The 20,878-nt window shown below is 44.5% G+C and overlaps 1 protein-coding gene across 4 annotated transcripts in view; it reads right to left on the bottom strand.

The window, feature by feature from the left end:
* The window catches only part of Osbpl3 (oxysterol binding protein like 3), a 160,028-nt gene that overhangs the window by 20,593 nt on the left and 118,557 nt on the right, over positions 1–20,878 (bottom strand). For all 4 annotated transcript variants that reach the window (XM_051202784.1, XM_051202783.1, XM_051202785.1 and 1 more), the window contains 4 exons: positions 14,570–14,704; positions 13,477–13,570; positions 8,374–8,624; positions 5,071–5,208 (listed from right to left, as the gene is read on the bottom strand). In XM_051202784.1, the coding sequence (XP_051058741.1) occupies positions 5,071–5,208; positions 8,374–8,624; positions 13,477–13,570; positions 14,570–14,704 (618 nt within the window). The remainder of the gene's footprint in view (positions 1–5,070; positions 5,209–8,373; positions 8,625–13,476; positions 13,571–14,569; positions 14,705–20,878) is intronic.

Below are 20,878 nucleotides of genomic sequence, written 5' to 3'. Positions count from 1 at the left end.
AGACTACTTGTATGAGTCAATGTGATCCTGAATGTAAGAATTCAGGCATTGTGCTGGCCTGCTCCATCACCTGACAGAATGCACTCAGGCAATATCTTGGTTAGCCCAGGCTTCTATGGCTGCTGTATCACTACGTAGTCTGCATGCAGGTGAAAGGGACCCTTTAAAAGAAAAACTCCATGCACTCTCTTCTCTTCCATTCTGTCTCTTGGGAGGCAACTCTGTCTGTCCCCATCTGTCTCTGTGTCTCTTCATCTATTTTCTCTTTCCTTCATTTTTTTACCTCCACCTCAATAAAACTATCAATACGAGTCATGTCTATAGGTCTCTGTTTCCCCATCCACCTGCCATACATCACGGGTCCTGCCACCCACAATCCCAGCCCACACTGTGGGCCAGAGGAATTGAACTTTATCATCAGGCTTGGAGGCAGGCACCTTTATACCAAGTCACTTCTTGCTGGCCTGGAAGGTATGGAATTTTAATTGTTTCACGAAGACACAGTAACCCCTTGCCTTCATTAACCTTTGTTTATAAGTTAGGAAACAGGGTCATTGAGCACAGAGCCTGCTGCCCAGGGCTCCCCGGATGATGGGAAGCATCTCATCATCCACCTAGTGTTCGCTCTGTGCACCCAGCAGAGATTGCTTCCAAAGACGGCTCCTGTGCCTCCTCAGACTGCAGCACACGTTAAATTGCCTTCTCATGGCCACTTAAAGATAAACAAACCTTTTGAATCTGACCTCTCTAGCCTCTCTGTGTTGCATTTATTTCTTTGTAAAATGAAGTCAAAGAAACTGTTTTGACTTCAAAACACGGATGCTAACATCTGCTCTCAATATCTTCAGAGGTAAACACTAGAAGATACCAGGCAATCTGAAAATCTGGTTCTAGGGCTCACAATTTTGAATGCCTACAGAAAGGGCTCATTCACAGTTGAGACTTAATCTTTAACCGTATGAAGAAGAGGAGGCACCAACTGCTGTGCCTTTGCTCATTGTTTAGTCTTGATGCTTTTTTGTTTTTGACACAGGCTCAATAGGTAGGTCAGGCTAGCTAAGCTCCTGCCTTAGCATCCTGAATACCACGATAACCTCAGCCTCTAATTATTACTACATCTCAAGCCAGGAAAAAGTAAGATTGCATGCAAAGGGGCCTGAACTGAGCACTCAGTAGCTAGGGGTGCTTGCTGTTCTTACAGAGGACCTGAGTTTGATTCTCAACTCATAATCACATGCAATTCCAGCTCCAACGGATCTCTGGTTTCCAAGGGTATCTAAAGACACATGAGTGTGCCACACACACACACACTAAAATAAAAAGCAAACAAGCAGTAGATGCCTTTGAATGTGGCCTGATCTGGCCCCAGAGGAGGCGATGACGATGCCTACTGGGTAAATAGAATTTAACCTGGTCTCAGTACTCTTGCCTATTACTTCCTCTCCAGCCAAGGAAGAGCAGTCCCTCACTAGTTAGAACCCCAAGTGTGCAAGAAGCAGTGAGTCACATTTACCACAAGTATGTCTATGTAGTCTTTTCTGCAAGTCCCAACACAGCGGACAGTTTTTACAATGTATACTTTATTTGTCTATGTGAGACAGCAGCTCACATTTGTCTGTGTGAGACAATCACGTTTTGTTTATGCTTTGCTTATACTTCATATAGGAGGCAGATGGGCACAGAAGCAGAAGAGGAAAATGTATTTTAGTATTTGTGTGTTTGTTCTTTTAGAAGAAGTATATCCCTTAAATATGCCACAGTCTCTCCCTGAAACTGTCAGGGACCAGCCACACACTTCCCAGTTCTGACACCATCGCCAGTGTAGGTAACACATGGCAGAGTATTGAGTATAAACTCTACTCGAGAGGGGCCAAGGGGCCATTCCTTCTACAAGTCACTCATCAGACACCGGCTAAGTGCCTGTGATGTGTCAGAGAGCCTATATTTTTGAGAGAGGCAGCACACACAGTACCAGTTTGTCAACAGTGGTAAGTGTTAGGAGAGGTGCAGCAGCACCTGAAGGATGGGACACAGGAAGGGTTGGGCAAGACTGTGACAAAGGAAACCTACTTGGCTCAGGGAAATAAGAAGGCCTAAAGTTATCGGGTGAGGGTACCACAGGCAGAACACAGCAAGAATCAGGGCCTTTGAGTGTCCCCCACCCCCATGGCGGAGGGGTGGGGACGGGACATGGCTGGTGTGTGTGGAGGTGGCGGAGGGGTGGGGACGGGACAACTTAAGTGATAACGTGGCCCAGAAACACGGAGGGGCACAAAGCCATGGCCGAGCAGCAGTACTCTCAAGCTTTATTTGAACAGCTTGGATTTCCCCTCTGCTATAGTCATTGAGGAAAATGCAGTGTTAATCAGGAGTAAACAGCCGGCCACTATTAGGGAGAGGAATATGCTTCTGAGAAGGGACGTGAATGAGCCAGGGGGAGGTGGCAGGAGAGCTGAGTGTACCGAAGCTCAGAGGACAGGAGCTCAGGGCAGAGGACAGAAGCTCAGCATTCTTCGGTGAGCAGCAGAGAAGGAAAACGTGTCAGCAGGTGAGAGGCTGGCACTGTAGTCATGCAGCGGGACAGCGAGCCCCGCCCCTCACCAGCTGCAGCACACACAGCACACCGTGTCCGGGACACAGTGAGTCCCTCCTAGTGGGCAAATCCACCTGGGCCCCAGCAAATGCATACCGTGGTGGCATCCCAGTTTTGTCCTGAGAAGCTCAGCTTTTCTTCGGTGCACTAAAAGCAGCAGCTATTTGAGCCAGAAGGCTAAAACCCAGACAGATGCTATGGCTCCACTACTTTCAGGTTGTAAAGCCAGCAAAGCCAGCATATGGCTGCCTGAGGGCTCATCTCACCCGAGGCACTCAGCCTCTTGTGCTAGCAGGGAGATACAATGTATCTTGTTGTAATTAATTCCTAGGCTTTTATCACTCTTCTTAAACTATTCTCTACATTCTAAAGCTGTTTTAAACTTTCCTCTAATTATAAGAGGGATAACCATTAACCATGAGTGAATTATTGTCACGGCAGCCTTTCTTTCACGCCATGGGCCAACTACTGCCATTGCCACTGGATAAAGACAAAGGCTCCAAGGACCTGCAAGGTGTCTGCTGAGCAAACACAGGGCACACCGCATGCTTCAGAAAATGCCCATATGCTTTTTTGCCTTGGGATCTAATTCATGTAGCCAAAGACTACATTTTCTGGAACTCTCTGGTGATCTGGGTACATGGGCACCTGTCCGTGGGCCCTGGTCCTCCTCTCCGAGCCCCACAGTAGATGTGCTGGCAGATCCTGGAACTGGTGCCACCCCTCAGGGCTCCAAGGACTGCACTCAGCCACCTTTCCACAGCTCATGTTACCCTCCTGGAGAGTTCTTCATTCTGCTCTGATTGTCAGCTGTAGTTTGGGGCTATTTTGGGCCTTCATTTTTTTTTTTTTTCCTTAACAAGAGTGCATATAACACCATGGTAACCGAATCATGTTTTCTTTTATTCTCCTTCCATTTTAAATTCAGTATTTAAATAACCCAGCTGAATTAAAATCAGACAGCTCACTGGATCCCCTTAACTACTGACTTAGCTCCCATCTTCTCATATTAAGCAATATTTACCTTCTCCAGAAGGTAAATTCTGGCCACCACTGGTGATAAGCTCTGGGGCTTTTGTAGATTCACTTTCCTCTGAGTTCCAGAGGAACTCGTTCTGCATTTTGAATGTGTTGTCTTTTTCGAGATAAGGTCTCACTACAAAGCCTAAGCTGGTCCAGAACTCTTGGTGAAGCCAAGATTGGCCTTGAACTCTCAACCCTCCTACATGAGGCCTTTAGACAGCAGGATGGCAGTCAGGCATGACTGCACCCAGCCTATACTGCATTATGGCAAGCATGGCATTCACCAGTTTCTAGGGAGCTGGGCAGGGTGGTTGTGAACCTGTAATCCCTTTACTGGGGGGCCGAGGAAAGAGGAGTATGTGTTTGAGACCGGATTGGATATGTAGTGAGACCCTATCTCAAAGAAAAAGAAAGACAAAGGATGGTAGGCGTTGGGACACAAAAAGCAAAGAAAAGCCAAGTTAACTACGCCTCCTCCCCCAGTCCCCATGGTGCAAATCCATTGACAAAAATAACCAGAAGGGAGAGAATATTTAGCAACTCACACTCCCTCTTTAGCCACAGTTTTCTAGGAGTTGGAAGAGGAATATATCAGAGCAATGATGAATAGTCTCCCGAAAGGGTGCTTTTCATCTTTCTAAAGGTACTTATTCAATTTTAGCTGAAGGAGTGGTCCACGTGGGCAAACACACGGGAAATTCATTCTCCAATGCCTGACACACAGTCACACTTCATAGACCAGACCCTGCGTTAGGACCACAGGAGACACAAATGATGGATCACCTCCACTTTCCCTGAGCTCTACAGCCTGTGGGGACCAAACAGAACTGCACTTCAAATGTGAGCAGTTTGGCTCCTGAGCCTTCCATGCTAACTTGTGTGATGGAAGGGCCTAATGGACCTCAGGCCATCTAAGGACACGCCATCCATTAGATAGGGACTCTTGTCTATCTGTGCAGTGTCCCCAGTGTACTTCAGGGTCTGAGCCATCTGTAATAGTACCAGGCACACAGCAAACGTCGAAAAGAGAGGGACATGACCTGTTGCTCTGAATAGTAAACACACGCACAAGTGTTCCTCTTAAGTAAAATTCTACGCCATTGCACTGACACAGCAACGCCCACTCTGAGGGGCAGTCAGGCTCCAGAGTTTTTCTCCAAGTCACACTCTGGGCAGAGGCCTGTGCCTTGCCACTTCCTTTTGCTAAGGACCTGAAGGAGAAGGAATGTTGCTACTTCGTGTAACCAGGCAGGTGCTCGATCCACCGAGGCCTGTGTGCGGTGGGTGGTAGCTGAGCTTACATCGAGAAAAAACAGATCCTGGCTTCCTGTCACCAAGCCTGTAATTATCTCAGTCCTTTTGAAGCCAGTGAAAGGGAGAAATGAATATTTCAAAAGCACATTTAATAGGAGACACAGGCAATTCTCTCGACAAACACAAAGGGTGCACATCACCTGCTCAGCAAAAAACTGGAAACCCTTGTCCTGTCGGATGCACTCGTACGTTTCTCCAAGGACCGGGTTAAACGGCTTGCTGCCAGCTCGGAAGTAGCTGGATGCATATGCAGAGATGGCGAAGGCTGCCACATACACCTGGAGAGGAAGGAAAGGACTAGCTTACTTCTGTGTCACCAAGAATCTGTCATGAAGAAGTAAAACCTATGTTTATTTCAGAAAGGCAAGCCTCTGTCGTTGGTTTAAAGACAACTCGACCAACTTAGGTTTACGATTGTAGGTTTAAATAGTGCTCATTTGGGCCCAGAGACAAATCAACCAGGTTTAAACTGCCCATTTCTTTGGGTGCCTGAAACCTGGAAGGCATGACTTGATTGAGGTGATAAAATTCATCCAACAGCGTGTCACTGCTAACTTCTCTACTGGCAGCCAGATAGTGTCAGCTATCCCAACACGGGGATCTCAGGGAGATGATGTACACAGGAAAGAGCCCCCCCCAACTCAGAAATACGCACAGTACATCTAACTAGTCACCAATTGACGCTGTGGAAAACTTGAAGACTTAAACTCATGGTGACCAAAGGAAATGTGAGTCATTATTGTACTCTGAGAAGTAACAGGCTAGAGGCACTTGGAAGTTCTGCCTTTCTGGAAGGACAATTGAGAGGGGGGAGGGTGCGAGAGGATGAGGGAGGAAGGGGAAAAGAGGAGGGAGAAGGGAGGAAAGAGGAAGAGGAGGATGGGGAGGAGGAGGGAAGAGGGAGAAGAAGAGAGGAAGAATAAACTATATGCACAAATGGGATTAGCAAAATCTTCTCCTGAACTTAGACATTCCAATTCCAGCATGTTGTTCATTTTATGTTTTAAGATTTACTTATTTATCATGTATACAGTGTTCTGTCTGCATGTATGTCTGCAGGTCAGAAGAGGACACCGGACCTCATTACAGATGGTTGTGAGCCACCATGTAGTTGCTGGGAACTGAACTCAGGACCTCTGGAAGAACAGTCGGTGCTCTTAACCCCTGAGCTATCTCTCCAGCTCTGTTCAGTTCCTCTTTAGGAGCATCAATGGAAACAAATCCTCTTGTCTGTATTTTGCCCCCCCCAACATTATATGAAAGTAGTAACATGGAGATTTCTTTTTGATACCAGATAGTAAAAGTCTCAATATTCTTCTTCTCTGAACATCCTATGAGGTTTGCTATACTCAACTCAATGCCATCTATAACTGTGTGTGTGTGCGCATATGTGTTATGTGCACGTGTGTAAGCTTGCATGTGGAAAGGAGAGGTCAAGCTCAGCTATCTTCTGCAGTTGCTCCCCACCATATTTTTTTGAGTCGGGATCTCTCACTGAACATGGGATATCATCTGGCCAGCAAGCGCCAGGAACCCACCTGTCCCGCCACCCTCCATGTCTAAGGGTTTCCCACTCCACCAGCTTTCTCAAGTGTGCTGGGGATTAAACTCAGGCCTCATCCTTAAACAGCCATCTCCCATCTGTCTGTGCTGCATTCCTGAGACACACGCCTCTCTCTCTCTCTCTCTGCCCCTCAGTTTTTGGCATAGAGAACTGGAAGCTTGCACAATCTCTGTAGAATGCCAAACATCTTGAGCCTCCTTTAAAATGTAAAATACAGTGCTGGAGAGTTGCCTTACCTGTCAAGAGCACTTACAGCTCTGGTAGAAAATTAGACCTTGCTTCCCAGCACCCACATGGTGGTTCACAAACTGCTTTACTTCCTGGAACAGGCATTTGACATCCTCTCCTGGCCTTTGAAAGTTCTGAGACACACACACACACACACACACACACACACACACACACACACTGCATATAAACTCACTCAAGCACACACACTCATACAAATACATTAATACATCTTTGGGGAGGACCTCAAAATACAGCAGACTAAAGAACTCAGCACCAGCCATGATGCTGGACAGTAAGGAGGGTCAGGCAGAACAAAATCTCCCCTTTGGTGACACAAAGAAGCTCCACAGGCGAATGTGTGCCTACAGAGGAAACCCCAGCTGTGGCTTCTGCTCTGAGGTTGCACTGGGGCCATTTAGTTTTGCCTAAAAACCTTCTTATTCTCCCTTTGTTTTTGAGACAAGATCTCATATTATAAGTCATGCTGGCCTGGAAATTGCATCAACCCTACACAGAAAAACCCTGTCTCAAAAAGCCAAAAAAAAAAAAAAAAAAAGAATATTTTCATGTTCAAAATTAATCATTTTCTTTGGGGCAGGGCACCATAAATGTTGACTTTTTATCACTAGATTTAGAAGCTTCCTGATTCCCTGTCTCTAGCAGACACTGTCTGGGGAAATTCAACAAAAAGGGCAAAAATCACAATTTGTGTTTTTTGCATTCATGTTCATTAGCATCAAGAGAGAAAACCTCTTTGATACAAAGGTCCCAGGGATCGGGCAGAATGACAGCGTCTCTTTCAGCCAGGGGCTGAGGTTCCCATTAGCTCCCAAATCATGGCAGCCAAGAACATCCACTGAGCCTGAGAACCGCAGGCTGCGAACCGCAGGCTACGTGGAGTTCTAAGAGGTCTGCATCCTCTGCCTCAGGGGTAGGGAGGTGGGGGTGGTGAGGTGAGGGTCCAGGGAGCAGAGGGGGGGCTGTTGTCTGCTAGCTCTGTGAAGCTGTGAAGCCCCAGGGCACGCTGCTCCTCTCCAATTTAGTCAGAGCCACCCCCCCCCCCAGGCAAGGGGTCCACTGATCAGCAGCTCACATACGAGGAAGCCAGAAGAACAGTTCCTACAACAAATATTTTCAAGAGTTTTACAACAAAGTTGATTATTTAAATAACTCTATAAGAGAGAGAAAAAGGTGGGTGGTAGTTGGGGTGCCATCTTCTGGTGTAATGGGTGTAAAAATTGCCCTCTGTGAATGATATTTTCCAAAAGCGTAGGGACAAGTGGGACAATTCCAGAAATAAACAAAAACATTCTCCAGGGAAATTTACTTGGGTTGAGAGAAACAGCTCAAGAAATTAAATTCTGTCCACCCAGGGTAGTAAAAATAAACACAGACCGCCTAAAGTCATGTTTTCCAGCCAAGCCTATGAGAACCATCTGATGGAAGCTTCCAGAAAAACAGCATGCACAAAAGCAGCCGTGCCTGCCCCCCACCAGCTGCAGGAGTTCCCTTCCCTTCCCCACTGCAGATTCCAGTGAGGTAACTGCACACCGCCAGGAAGGTAGGACTTCTGAGAAAGGACCATCTCAAAATGAGGGATGGGCTTTGGGCTTCTGGGCTCATAACAGTGTGGGGAGTGGGTCCTCACCATCCTCTCCAGGGCAGTGGGGATGCGCGCGGCCTTGTCCAGAAGCTCGCTGTACTCCAGCTCCTCGCAAAGCCGCTGCAGTGTGTTGAGGGGTTCATTCAACTCCACGGGCATGGCCACCTTGGACAAGTCCTTCCCAATGTTGTTGCGCAGGATTGTCCACAGGCTGACACTGCTGGTGTTGGGGCCCTGTGCAGGCAAGCAGGTCCTCCTTTTGGACCTGGCCTCCCCACCACGTTCCAGAACAGGCCCTGAAAGGAAAGAAATCTGGTTGACACCAGGAAGCTTTTGCGTGTATTCCACCATTTAGAGTAATTCATGAATATAACCTTCCCTAGCAAGTATTCACAATCAATTCAGTTATGCAATGTGGGATGGAAAACTAGAAATTAGCAAAAGAATTCTGAGCAATTAAATACCAAACTCAGTTGGAGAGCATGTGCTTATATGACATTCCCCGGCACTACTGGGTAAATAAATGCCCCAGACTGCACACTAAAAGCCGTGCACTTCATTCCTGGGGAAATGTGTTAAGTCCCACTCAAAAACTAGTTCCTCACTGCTTTCATATGCAGAAGAAGAATGGAAATCGGCTTCCATGTCAATAGCAGGTTAGACTGGTATAAATTTGAAAACATAAACACAGCAAGTTCTGAATACAAACTCTGCGCATTTGATGTTTTGTTTGAGATACAGTCTCATTCAGTAGCCCAGGCTAGTCTCAAATGACCATCATCTGCCTCCACATTTCCAGTACTGGGGTTATAGCTGTGTACTACCTACTGGCTAAATTGTATTTTTTCTACAACAACAACAACAATAATAATAATGAAATCATTTCCATCAAATATTCTACCAACTCAGATAGTGTTCATTTACACTTGGGACCATCTGTAAATTAGTGTACTCTCCATCTGTATTATTCAGTGTCCAGGCATTCTTATGTTCTGCTTATTCAGCTGTCTGAAATACATTTTTGTTATTTAGATTCTTCAATAATATCACTTTTAGTGATTGTAAAACTACCTCATGGTACAGACAAATAATGTATTGAATCACTCATTATTGTTGGGCCATTGAGGTTTTTCTAGATGTTCAGCTACAATTCAAAAAACTCAAAGAAAACCCAACAGTAACCCACAGTATGGAATACCACACATTTAAATTATTTGCCTGGACCTCTGATCATTTTATCAGCACATATGGATGAGGACTGACCAGAGAAGCTGCCAGTGCTTTTGGTTCATACGATCTGAATGTTATTAAAAGACCTGAGTAGATGTGGGATCCACAGCAACCCCACCATCATGCACAGCCTATGTGTTGAAGACAGGGTTCCCCAGCTGACACATCCAGTCCCTGAGACCTGGCTGGATCAGGAGCTCTCTGACCTGACCCATGGGCTGATCACTGACATTTGCTTTACAGTGAAGGACCATAGGTGGGGTTGGAGAGGGCATCCCTTGGGGCTGCTTGTTGGTCCTGCCTCTGCTTCTAGGCTGCGGTGAGATGAGAAGTCCTGCTGTACTCACTCATCTTCTCCATCCTATGCTCTGACCCACCACAGGTCACAACAATGGGGACAAATGATGAAAGGCCCAAATCTCCCAAGTCATAGGTCTAAAGGAACCCTCTCTCCTCTAAGCTTTCACCTCAGGTGATTGTCACGGTGACGAAAACCCTGACTACCACAGGTGTACAACATTTTCCGTAAGACAAGATCAGTTGTGAACGTTCATCTTCTGAACCCTTTCTAAGCTTGCCACTATTGGTTTCTTGCCCCCCACCATGGTAATTTCAGACAGGGCCCTTTTATATGTCCCAGGGTAGATTTGAACCTGTGATTCTCCTGCCTCAGCCTCCCAAGCACTGTGATTCCAAGTGCATGCCTCCATGCCCAGCATCACTGTTTGTTTTAAATGCTGCCCCCTGATTCTGATTGACACTTGCGACATTTCTGGTATGTTCTGGAATGCTTTTGTGATCATTTCTCCATCCTACATAAATTGTTGTCCTTCCTTTTGCTTTTATGTCTATTTTACAATTTTATATCTGTTTTTATAATTTTATCCTGAGTTGGCATTGACGTTTAAGCTTGGTCCATGGAGGTTTTGGTGCACGAAGCACTTACATTCACGTATGTAAAACTGCCTGCCTCTTTATCTCACCCTGTGGTGTCTCTCTCCTACCCTGAATCTCTTTTCAAATGACATCTTGTTGCTGTACTGATGAATAGGTGCACATCACTTTCGTGTGTACTCATCTACTAAACATCAACACTAAGCATTCACTCATTACATGACCAGTCCCTCTGAAAACAGAGGCAGCTTTGATGAACAGAAAAGTCTGAAGTTGGGGTCATGCTGTGTAAGTTGCATGTTAATTAAGGCACCCAGTTAAGTTCCACATTTACTTTAATTGGTTATATGGGCCAAATATGGCACAGGCCCATAGCTGAAAATGGTAGCATCTTTAGAGACATCGTTGCAGGCAGTCTCATACTTTCTTTGGTTTACAGTCTGACACTTCAAAGACTGCTACTGTAGTACCGCGGCCATGCTACTCATGGCTCACACGCGCCACGCTCTTCACCCTCAGCCTCTGACACGTGTTATTCTTCCTCTTTGGGATCAATTCATGAAGAGAATAGCACTATCATCCCCATTTTATAGATGAAGAAAGTGAGGCAGATGGAGGGAACAGCACACATAACCAACAAGGGACATTGCTGCGGCTGGTGCTGTAGGGTTCCCTTCCTTCCATATTCTCCATATTCTCAGCTACTTAACTTTGGTGGCATCGGGCCCAGCAGCAGGTCCCGCTATGTGACCTGTGCTTTTTTGAGGGAAGAGAAACTGATAAGAAGTACCCTGAACACCAAGCATCTGCTGCACTGGGGGATTCTAGTGTAATAGCTGGAGAGCTGTGGGGTTAGCTGTTTTCATTTTCTTTCCTGACACAGAGTCTTGTATATTCAAAAGACTGGACTTGAATTCTCGATGTAGCAAAGGAAGCCCTTGAATTTCTGATCCTCCTGCCTCTAGCTCCCTAACCCTGGGATTACAGGAGAACACCATCATGTCTCATTTTACATGGTGCTGGCTACAGAATGCAGATGTCACCCATGCTAAGTAAGTACTCTTTCAGCTGAGCTACACCTATAGAAGAGTGGGTTTTCCTTCTTTCCTCAGTAGGCACACTGAGTTGTAATATATGAAGGTAACTTCTGCAAGCCTCTTTTCAAGATGTCCAGAAACCCTGTCACCATCAGAGAATGTCTACAGAGAATTGGGGACATCTGTTTCTGGTATTAAGTTCAGATGAAAGAAGTTCCTCCCAGTTTGTGTTGTGTGATGTTCAAGCTAAACAGCCACAGACTAAGCTAGAGAAGAAGCCCGACCACCTCCTTGAGCATCTCAGCTGCTGCTGATGCAGCATAGCTTTTGTCTACATCCTGGACCAATTCTTTCTTCAAACTTTACCTCTGCATCCTGTTTACTCTGTGCTTCCCTGACTCCCTCCCTAAGGCCTCTGGGACATGCGGTAGGGGCCTCAGCCTTTGTCATCTTCCTCCTTTGTAGCTGGAGCAGCATTTTGGTGCTCCTACCACTCACTCGCTGCTTATTGAGAGAGCGAATGACGTTTCTTTGTTTCTTCATCCTGTGTTTTTCCTAGAAAACAACCTACATTCACATCTGTGACCTTTTACTTCTAACTCACTGGGCTTTGGGGTTTTCTATCAGGGGGTGACTTTCTACTCAGTGAAGTATCTTCCTGCCAGCAGGTGACTCAGAAAGGAGGCTTTGTAGATGGTGGGACGTTACCCACCACCCCTGGAGTTTTCAAAGCAGTGGCTCTGTAGTGTTTAGACAGTCCATCGACACAGTTCACAAACATTCGCTGAGCTGAGACACTGAAATAAAGGGGTCTTGCAGAGTTCCTGTCATCTGTGTAGATATGAAAACGGGCGAGGATTCAGTGGTGGCAAACGAGATGCCAAGGCTGAGAGTGTCAGATGTTAAGAGACCTGTGCAGAGGACCATGGGCCTGGTGGCACTGACTCTATGAGCATCTTCCTAACCTGTCCATTCCGCTTCCTGAAGTCACAAGCTGCTTAGGATTAGTGAGACATCCAGGGGCCCCACACTTGTATTGTCAAATACCTTTCTTTAAAAACCACATTATTTATTTGATGTTCATGTGCCACAGTGTGAAGGTGGTGGTGTGTGTGTGTGTGTGTGTGTGTGTGTGTGAGAGAGAGAGAGAGAGAGAGAGAGAGAGAGAGAGAGAGAGAGAGAGAAAGCAGAAAACTTGTGGGTGTCAGTCTTCTCTTAATTTGTGGGTCCTAGGGATGGAACTCAGATCTCTAAGCTTGGTAGTGAGTACCTTCACCCATTGAGCCAGCTTGACAGTTCCAAAAATATCTTTCTGGGTCATTATTTTCCTCCTTAGGATTAAGTAATAATGAAGGCGTAGCCTAGGATACCTCGAGGAGTGTATTCTGAACTAAATATCTGAAGCTACCTATCACTTAGAATTTTTGTTATACATGCCCTATCAGATTATTTTTTTTCCTCCCATCAAATTCTTGAACTACAACAATACTTCGGTATCTTAAGACAGAATACATATCCTATATTGCACTTGTAGAGAAAATGCTTGCCTATACAAGGGGCACCCTTGTTTTTTTTTTTTTTTTTTAATGAGGCACGGCGGTGCACATTTGTAATCTCAGCATCTCAGCACTTGGAAGGCAGAAGCAGAAGAGACAGGAGGACCCCTGGGCTCCCAGGAAACAAGCCTAGCCTAACTGGAAAGCCTCCAGTGGCAGTGAGACTCTATGGAAAAGTAAGGTAGATGATACTAGAAGATTGACACCCAAGTTTGACCACAGAGAGAGGGGAGAGGGAGAGGGAGAGAGGGAGATGGAGAGGGAGAGGGAGAGAGAGAGAGGGAGAGGGAGAGAAGAGAGAGGGAGAGGGAGAGAAGAGAGAGGGAGGGAGAGAGAGGGAGAGGGAGAGGGAGGGAGACGCAGAGGGAGAGGGAGGGAGGGAGAGAGAGAGCATTGCAGGCTTTCCAGAGACCCTGTAATGTACCACTTACCTAAGGTCTGTCTTTCATTGTCTAAATCATTACTGAGGTTGTCTAAGGACAGATTATCACTTATGTCACTGACATATGAATCGTCATCAGAAATCTGTGGGAAAGAAGAGATAATACGCATGAGAGACAGACAGAGAGAGCAAACAAAAAAACCAGCCTTTCATGCTGTGTCTCACATTGTGAACCCACAGAAATAATTGGGGTGCTATTTTCATAGAACACCTTCCCCTGCTCCACAATCTACCTAGGTGATGCTCACAGCAAAACACAAGCAAACTGCTAAGGCAGGGAGTTCAGGTAGAGTGCTTGCCTAGGAGGCAAAGGACCCAGGTTTCATCCCAGGGAAGGAAAAAGAGGACAGAAGGAGAAGGGAGGACAGTCTTAGATATTCTTGGTTCTTACAAGAAAAATAAGCAAACAAAAAAACTCCAAGATTACTACTGTCATCATAAAAAATCATATCCAGAACATGCTACTACTTGAATAACGGAGTTAGCAACTTGTTTTTTAATTCTTTGTAGAAAAAAAAGACCCTTTCATGGGAGTTTGTACATAAACAAAATTGTATCTTATATAGTATATAACATATATAAGTATTTATTATATTTCTCTATATTTTTATGTCTCTATATTTAATGGATAAAAATCATACATAGTAATGCCAACTGTGGGGCCTGCCTATTCCAGAAAGTACGACTTTGTTATACTTCAATCTAAAAGAATGTTTATAAGTATAGATTAACATAATAAACATGTTAGACAGTAATGATATAAAATGTATAAAGCAAATTAACACAATTAAAAAACACACTGGATATAAAACACAGGTAGAATTCACAACTAGCAATGGGAAACTGCAACACGCCTAAGAAACAAAAACAAGAGTCCAACACCCTGAATTTCACATTTCCCTAGAGTATGGCATCACTTTGTGTTTGGGGGGGTGCACTACAAGCAAACACTCAGAATGTAATAGTATGGAGGAGCCGTGGAATCTAGCGTTTTTTTTGTTGACAGATCTTTACTGAGCAGTCTGGTGAAGAAAGACATAAAGGAGACTTGGGAACTGGTTGACTGAAAACAACATCCAAACCTCATTTTCTGAAGAGCTAGGAGATAGCAGAACTTCCTGGGCATCAAAGAACTCAGAAAGGGAGTCAGTGATGGACAGCCTGCTCTCATTGGAGAGCTGGTGCACCAGGGCTCGGCTTTCGTCCCCAGAGGTTTCCTAGTGAAAGAGCAGAAAGAAAATTACATGTATTTAAAAACGATCTCAAGAAAAACAAAATACACAAGTGATGTGATTGCACAAACACTGGATCACAGGCCCATGCAGACAGGCAATATAGAGCAGAGGTCAGCTTCAAAGGGGAAGCAAGCCTCGCAGAAAACAAAGTGAGAAACGAAGTTCTCCAGCAAAGGACACTTCATTTACCGGCATGGACATTGTTCAGACATGTGACACAAATCTCAAGCACAACCTTGCTTTCTTCCCTTGAGGAGGAGGGAGGTTCCAATACTGAAGCATGTCCTTGTATTCTCAGGGTGCTTCTTGCCAGTCTAAACTTTCCTCAGTGTATGGCTGATTTCAAGCAGGGTGTTCTAGTGCCTATTCGGAGGCCAGCATGCTGCTTCCAGGGAATCACTTTAACATTCTGAGTTTTGGTCCAGAGATGCCCATGATGGCAGATCACTCCTTATTCATGGATGAGTGGGAAGGAAACCTCAGGCCCTAGGCATGACTCTACAATTCAGTAGAATGACACTCTACTTTTCTCTCATGCTCCTCCATTTTCCAGACTCATGGAGAAGTATCCAGAAGGATCCTGGATACTCGGGATGTGCTTTCTCTTCTATGTGCAAGTAAAATTACCACCCCACTGAATGAATCAAGCAAATATTTGTATATAGTCTCCAGCCACTCATATGAGCTTGGAGACTGAACAAGGCTTCTGACCTGTGAGCGTGTACACATCAGACCAGAGCCACCAACAGACACTGGGCTACGGAAGTGGAGGCAAAGGTGATCTTAATTCTGACCCTGATTAGGGCAGATTTAGGACAGGATAATTCCTTGGACTCCTGAGTCCCTCGTCAGCTCAGGTACTTCACTGGCCTGCTGGGGTGGCTCCAACATTGTCATTCATTTGACCAGTGAGTCACAGACCAGATGGAAAAAAGTTCAGGCAGATGCTGTCATGCCCAAAGGTCCCATGAGCTCGGGATGCTCTGCTCATCTCACCCACATATGTGCCCAGGGAGACCTGCTGGGACCTCAGCCGTTTCCTAATTATCAGTGAATCCTTTGAACTTTAGGAACAGAGGGAATTCTACATCTCTTCTCTGGGAGCCTTTCTGTGACAGCCCAAGGTTGGGTTTAAATAGCCTCTAAAATCCAGTCTTCTCTATCCCCTATAAAGACTTCCAAGTATGGCAGCTTCTTTCTTTCTAAAATAATTTTTTGAAACTAAAATATAATTAGACGATTTCCCCACCCCTTTTCTCCCTCTAACCCTCCCAGGTGTTTCCCTTGCTCTCTCTCAAATTTATGGGTTCTTTTCCTTTAACTGCTTTCTCACACGTGCATGAATGGACTCAAGCACACACATTCCTACATATAAAAGTACTGTCTAACGTTACTTGTATGTACATTTTCAGGACTGACCATGTGATGTTATATAACCAACTGGGGGACTCTTTCCTGGGAGAGACTATCTGGCCCCTGCACCTCTTAGTAGGTCAAGTTCTTCATCTAGGGTTGAGGTCCCCATGAGATTTTCCTCTGCCAATGTGTTCACATCTTTAGGTGTCATGTTTGTTCAGATACTGTTTTGGCAGCCATGTCAATGAGACCGGAGTCATTAAGAGCAGGTGGTTGCTTTCTTAAAGGAAATAAATGTCTCCCCACCACCCACAGACCCAGACTCAAGGCTGCTGAGCTGAAGATACTGCAGTGCCCAGCAGGACTCCTTAAATGTTCATGCAGGCAACAGAATCTCCCCTGTGCCCTGACTTTCAGAGATGCTAATGATTTATTTACTTGTGCTACTCATTAATTCATCACCACGTGTATCTGCTCTAGCCTCCTCCTCCCCAACTGGCTGATCAAAAGGATTTCCTGACTTATCCACACTGATAACAATACGTGTTGCAAATCATTAGCTAAAATGTTCAGGTGCAGCTGTGTTTTCACTTTTAAAATGGAGTTTTAAAAATATAATGAGGTATCTCAGGAAATGGGCCAAAGTGCCAGCGTAAAGTTACTTACGTTCCCTATGGGCGCATACACGTAGTCTGAGGGTAATTTTAAAGTATTTTTAGAGAACTGATTTTGGATTGACACCCGTCACATGAGGTCAGCTATGGAATTTTCCATGTGTGGTATTATGTTGTTCAGACCATTTGGGCTTTGAAACATTTCAGATTTGGGATTCTAGCTCCTACCTGTTCTTGGTGTCCCACAAGTTTAGCAAGTGCTTATGAATTCATACTGAAATCACCAGGACACAGTAGCACACGCCCCCCGGCACAGCTTTCTAAAGAACACAGGGTCTTACTTACTAAACTAGGAGTACAGCTCAGCACAGATGCCTTCCCTCACTGTAGCTCAGGAATAGCTGTCCGGAAATTTAAAGACAAAAAGAAGGGCGAGTAACACCCAAAATCCCATCACACTACAACAACTGCTACAAGCCTTTGGGCATTTTCTCTCCTATTTTTTTTTAAATTCATGTAGTTTTGTTTTGTAATAACTATTTACAAATAAAATTAAATTTTCTCAAACAACACTGCACCAAAAATAACTTTCCCCAACATTAGTAATATGTTCTTAGGATAATAGTATGTGTTTGAAAAATAAAATACAGAGTAAGACCCTATTTAAAACATACACACACACACACACACACACACACACACACACACACACACACACACACACAAACACACACAAACCTAAAAAAAAGTTGTGTACTTTTTAGTTTTGCTTTTAAGCAGGGATCAGGTTGTACACAGTGTGTACCTTATCCAATACACTTTCTTACTTCACATTGTGAGTAGGTTCCCAGGCCAGGAAAAAGCCTCTGAGAGAATGGACTTCAACTGACAGCTGTTTGTTACAGAGGGGCAATTCAGTTTCCGCATTGGAAGGTAAGGGCTCCTGCAGACTGCGAAGCTAGGGCAGCAGCATCTGTATGTCTTTGCACATACCTTGTTATTTTTCAGAATCATTTCCAGAAGTAAAATTACTAAGAATGTTTAAGACTATAAACATGGGATTATTAGTGACTTCCATGTTTAAGAAAACTGTTTTCTCTAGCACCACAATTTAGGAAAATGTTGTACTGATCAAATTATTTTCGTTTTCATTAGACTGAAAGCGAGGTGTATAACATTATTGCAAGGATACAAGAGGCTTTCTCTGAACTCCTGTTTTCCTGTGAATTTTTAAGTACAGCCGGGTGCCAATGATATTTCCATCCAAGTGTCACAGGTCACAACAGAACTGGAATTCCTGTCCCCCTAGTGATGTCACAACAGCACAGCATGACTGACTCCCATCTGTGGATGCTGGCGTGAACGAGCCTACTGAGTCTAGCTGTTAGACATGCAGTAGACGCATTGCTGACAGTGGTACCACACAGCTGCTCCCAGGATGTGCAGCTGTTATGCTCTCTATTCAGACCTTAGACTTCACTTACTTACATAAGGAAAATCAGTCAACAGCCAGCCAGCCACAGGCGCTCCTCCAGGAGGCGTCCAGTGGAACACACTCCAGTCACAAGAGATGAACTACTGCCCAGGAGTGCTGGCCGTGGAACAAAAGTCGGAGGCAGGTGACACTTCCAGTCTTTGTTGGTTTACAGCAAGAAAATGCAAAGTTGTAAGCATTTCTATAGTGGGTTCTAGCATGGACCTGGTGTATAGTCAGCTCTACCATCTAGGTTGTGTCCACACACTCTACAATACTCACTCACCGGGAAGATAACCTGATGATGCCCCTCAATATATCCTAGCACTTAAACCCCTCAAGACTGACTTGGAAAATAACAGCTTTTTTTTTTTTTTTTAAAATCCCACAGAAATAACTCTGTATGCCTGTTGAGTGTGAATTATCTGTGCCTACTGTTTGTTGATGTCTTAAGTTACTTGGCACTATTTGATCTGTGTTCACAGATTTAAAACACTGTCATCGCTTCTGCATTATATGTCTGTCATTTTCACTGAAGATATTCATCTTGGCTTTTATTTTTTTTAATATGCCATCTCATTTTTGAAATATTTTCTCTATTTAAAAGAAAAAGTCAAATTTAGTTAACATTTCTTTTGAAAATTTTTATTACTCCCCAGTTTAGGGAATCCTTATTCTAGAAGTTTGATAAATATTCAAAACAATTTTTTTGTCTCAACATTTATATTTAACTTGGATCTTAGCACACAAAGGAAGAAAACTTAAAGCTTCTTTTCACATTGTGTTGAGCTGTACTGGCCTAATTTATTGAATAACCTGCCTTTCCCACTGGGCTTTGATGCCTCTCTTATCTTATTTCTCTTAGAAGGAGGAACATGAAGCCATGTCTATGTCTGAGACAGGCATTCCCTCAACCATTCTAGCAGAGGACCGTCCCAGAGACTGTCTTCAGGCTCAGTGCGGTGTTGTTCCTTACACAGAAGCATGAAACCGTGGCGAGAGCACACACTCTGGCCTCAGGAGTCATGAATTTAAATCCTAATTTGATTTCATAGACTGTGTTTCTGGTGGAAGTTGTTTGACTACTCTGAGCTCTACTTCCCCTGTTTCTAAAATGAAAACTACCATGCCCTACTCTGCAGAGTCAAGGTGAAGGGTTTGTACAGTGACGTTCAGTGCTTGATCCTAACATGAAAACAAAGTGAAGAACTCACATATAAATAAGGGGATCAAGTATCTTCTCTTAGATTTTTTTTTTTAAGTTAGAGATTTTGTTTTGATTTTTTGGGAGGTTATTTGTTTTACTTTTGTTTTTGTTTTGAGATAGGGTTTCTCTGTGTAACAGGTTGGCCTTGAACTCACTCTGTAGACCAGGCTGGCTTCAAACTCACAGAGATCCTCCTGCCTCTGCCTCCTGAGTGCTGGGATTGATGGTGTGCATCACCACTACCAGACCAGTTACGGATGTTTTAAAGGTACCTTAAATGGCATTTATTACTTTGTTTGGAACAGGCCTTGCTATTATCTAGACAGGCCTGGAACTCGCTATCTAGCTGTGGGCTGGCTTCAAGCCATCCTTTTGTCTGGGTCATCTGAGTGTTGTTGTTAGACATGTCACCATCCTGTTCATTCTTAAATTCCATTTAGCTAGAGAAAATACTACTCCCACAGACCACCTGGCCCCTGATTTCTAGTCTAAAATAAATAAGATAATCAATAATAGCAATACAATCTTGACTACTGCCCTGGTGATATTAAAATGTCACATTTACAAATACATAGGTATGTCTTGAGTAAGCTGAGTGGGTCACTTCTAAGAAGAGGGAATCTTAGGGTTCAATATTTAGGCACAACACCAGCAGTAGCTCATTTGTGCAGCCAAAAGGTGGCAACAGGAAGTAGGTAAACAGTGGAAGGCCAGAAAGACAGAAGCCCTTGGACTGAACCCACTGTTAGGGACTGTCATTCTGCTGTAAAGTGTCAAGAGGCTCCCGGGAGAAACCTACAAAAGGTAACTTGGGGTGCAGGTGAGATGGCTTAGCCTATAAAGGCACCAGGCACCAAGCTGCATGCCCTAGATTGAATCTCCAGAGCTTACACGGTAGAAAAAAAGAACTGATTCCTGCAAGTTGCTCTACGACCCCCACACATGCCCTGTGGTGTATGTATGTAAGTATGTATGTATGTGCATATCCACACGTGTATATATGCACACTAAATAAACAAATGTTATAAATTATTTTAAGTAACTAAAAATTCAAAGTTAATTCTCACACACACACACACACACACACACATGATTTGGTGTGTTTTTTCAGCCTACGTGACCATTCTTAATCATTTCTGCTCCTATTTCCTGAAGGCAACAATGACTTTTCTTCACTGGGAAAGTCAGCCTTGAGTCACTCAGTGGGAAAAAAAGGATAAGCCATGGGAAATAGAAGCTCTCTGAAAGAGGAAATGAATGAGACAAGCATTTAACCATCCCGAGAACGCCGTGGAAGAGCACACTCAAGGCTGTGGCAGAACCGTCCCGAACAGTTCCGAGTGCTTCAGCTTTCGGGCTATGCCTGTTTGAAATTGTTCCCAAAATGTGCATTTTTCTAGACCCGGGCTTTGGGTTTTATCTCAAAACACAAACAGCTTGAATGATATACACTGGACTCAGGCTCATAAATGCTTAGAGAAGGTTATCTAGTTAATCACAAAAAA

This window comes from Phodopus roborovskii, unplaced genomic scaffold (assembly GCF_943737965.1).
Source record: "Phodopus roborovskii unplaced genomic scaffold, PHOROB, whole genome shotgun sequence".
Classification (NCBI taxonomy): domain Eukaryota; kingdom Metazoa; phylum Chordata; class Mammalia; order Rodentia; family Cricetidae; genus Phodopus; species Phodopus roborovskii.
Note: the sequence above shows the minus strand (reverse complement) of the source record. Positions and strands in the feature narration are given on the sequence as shown.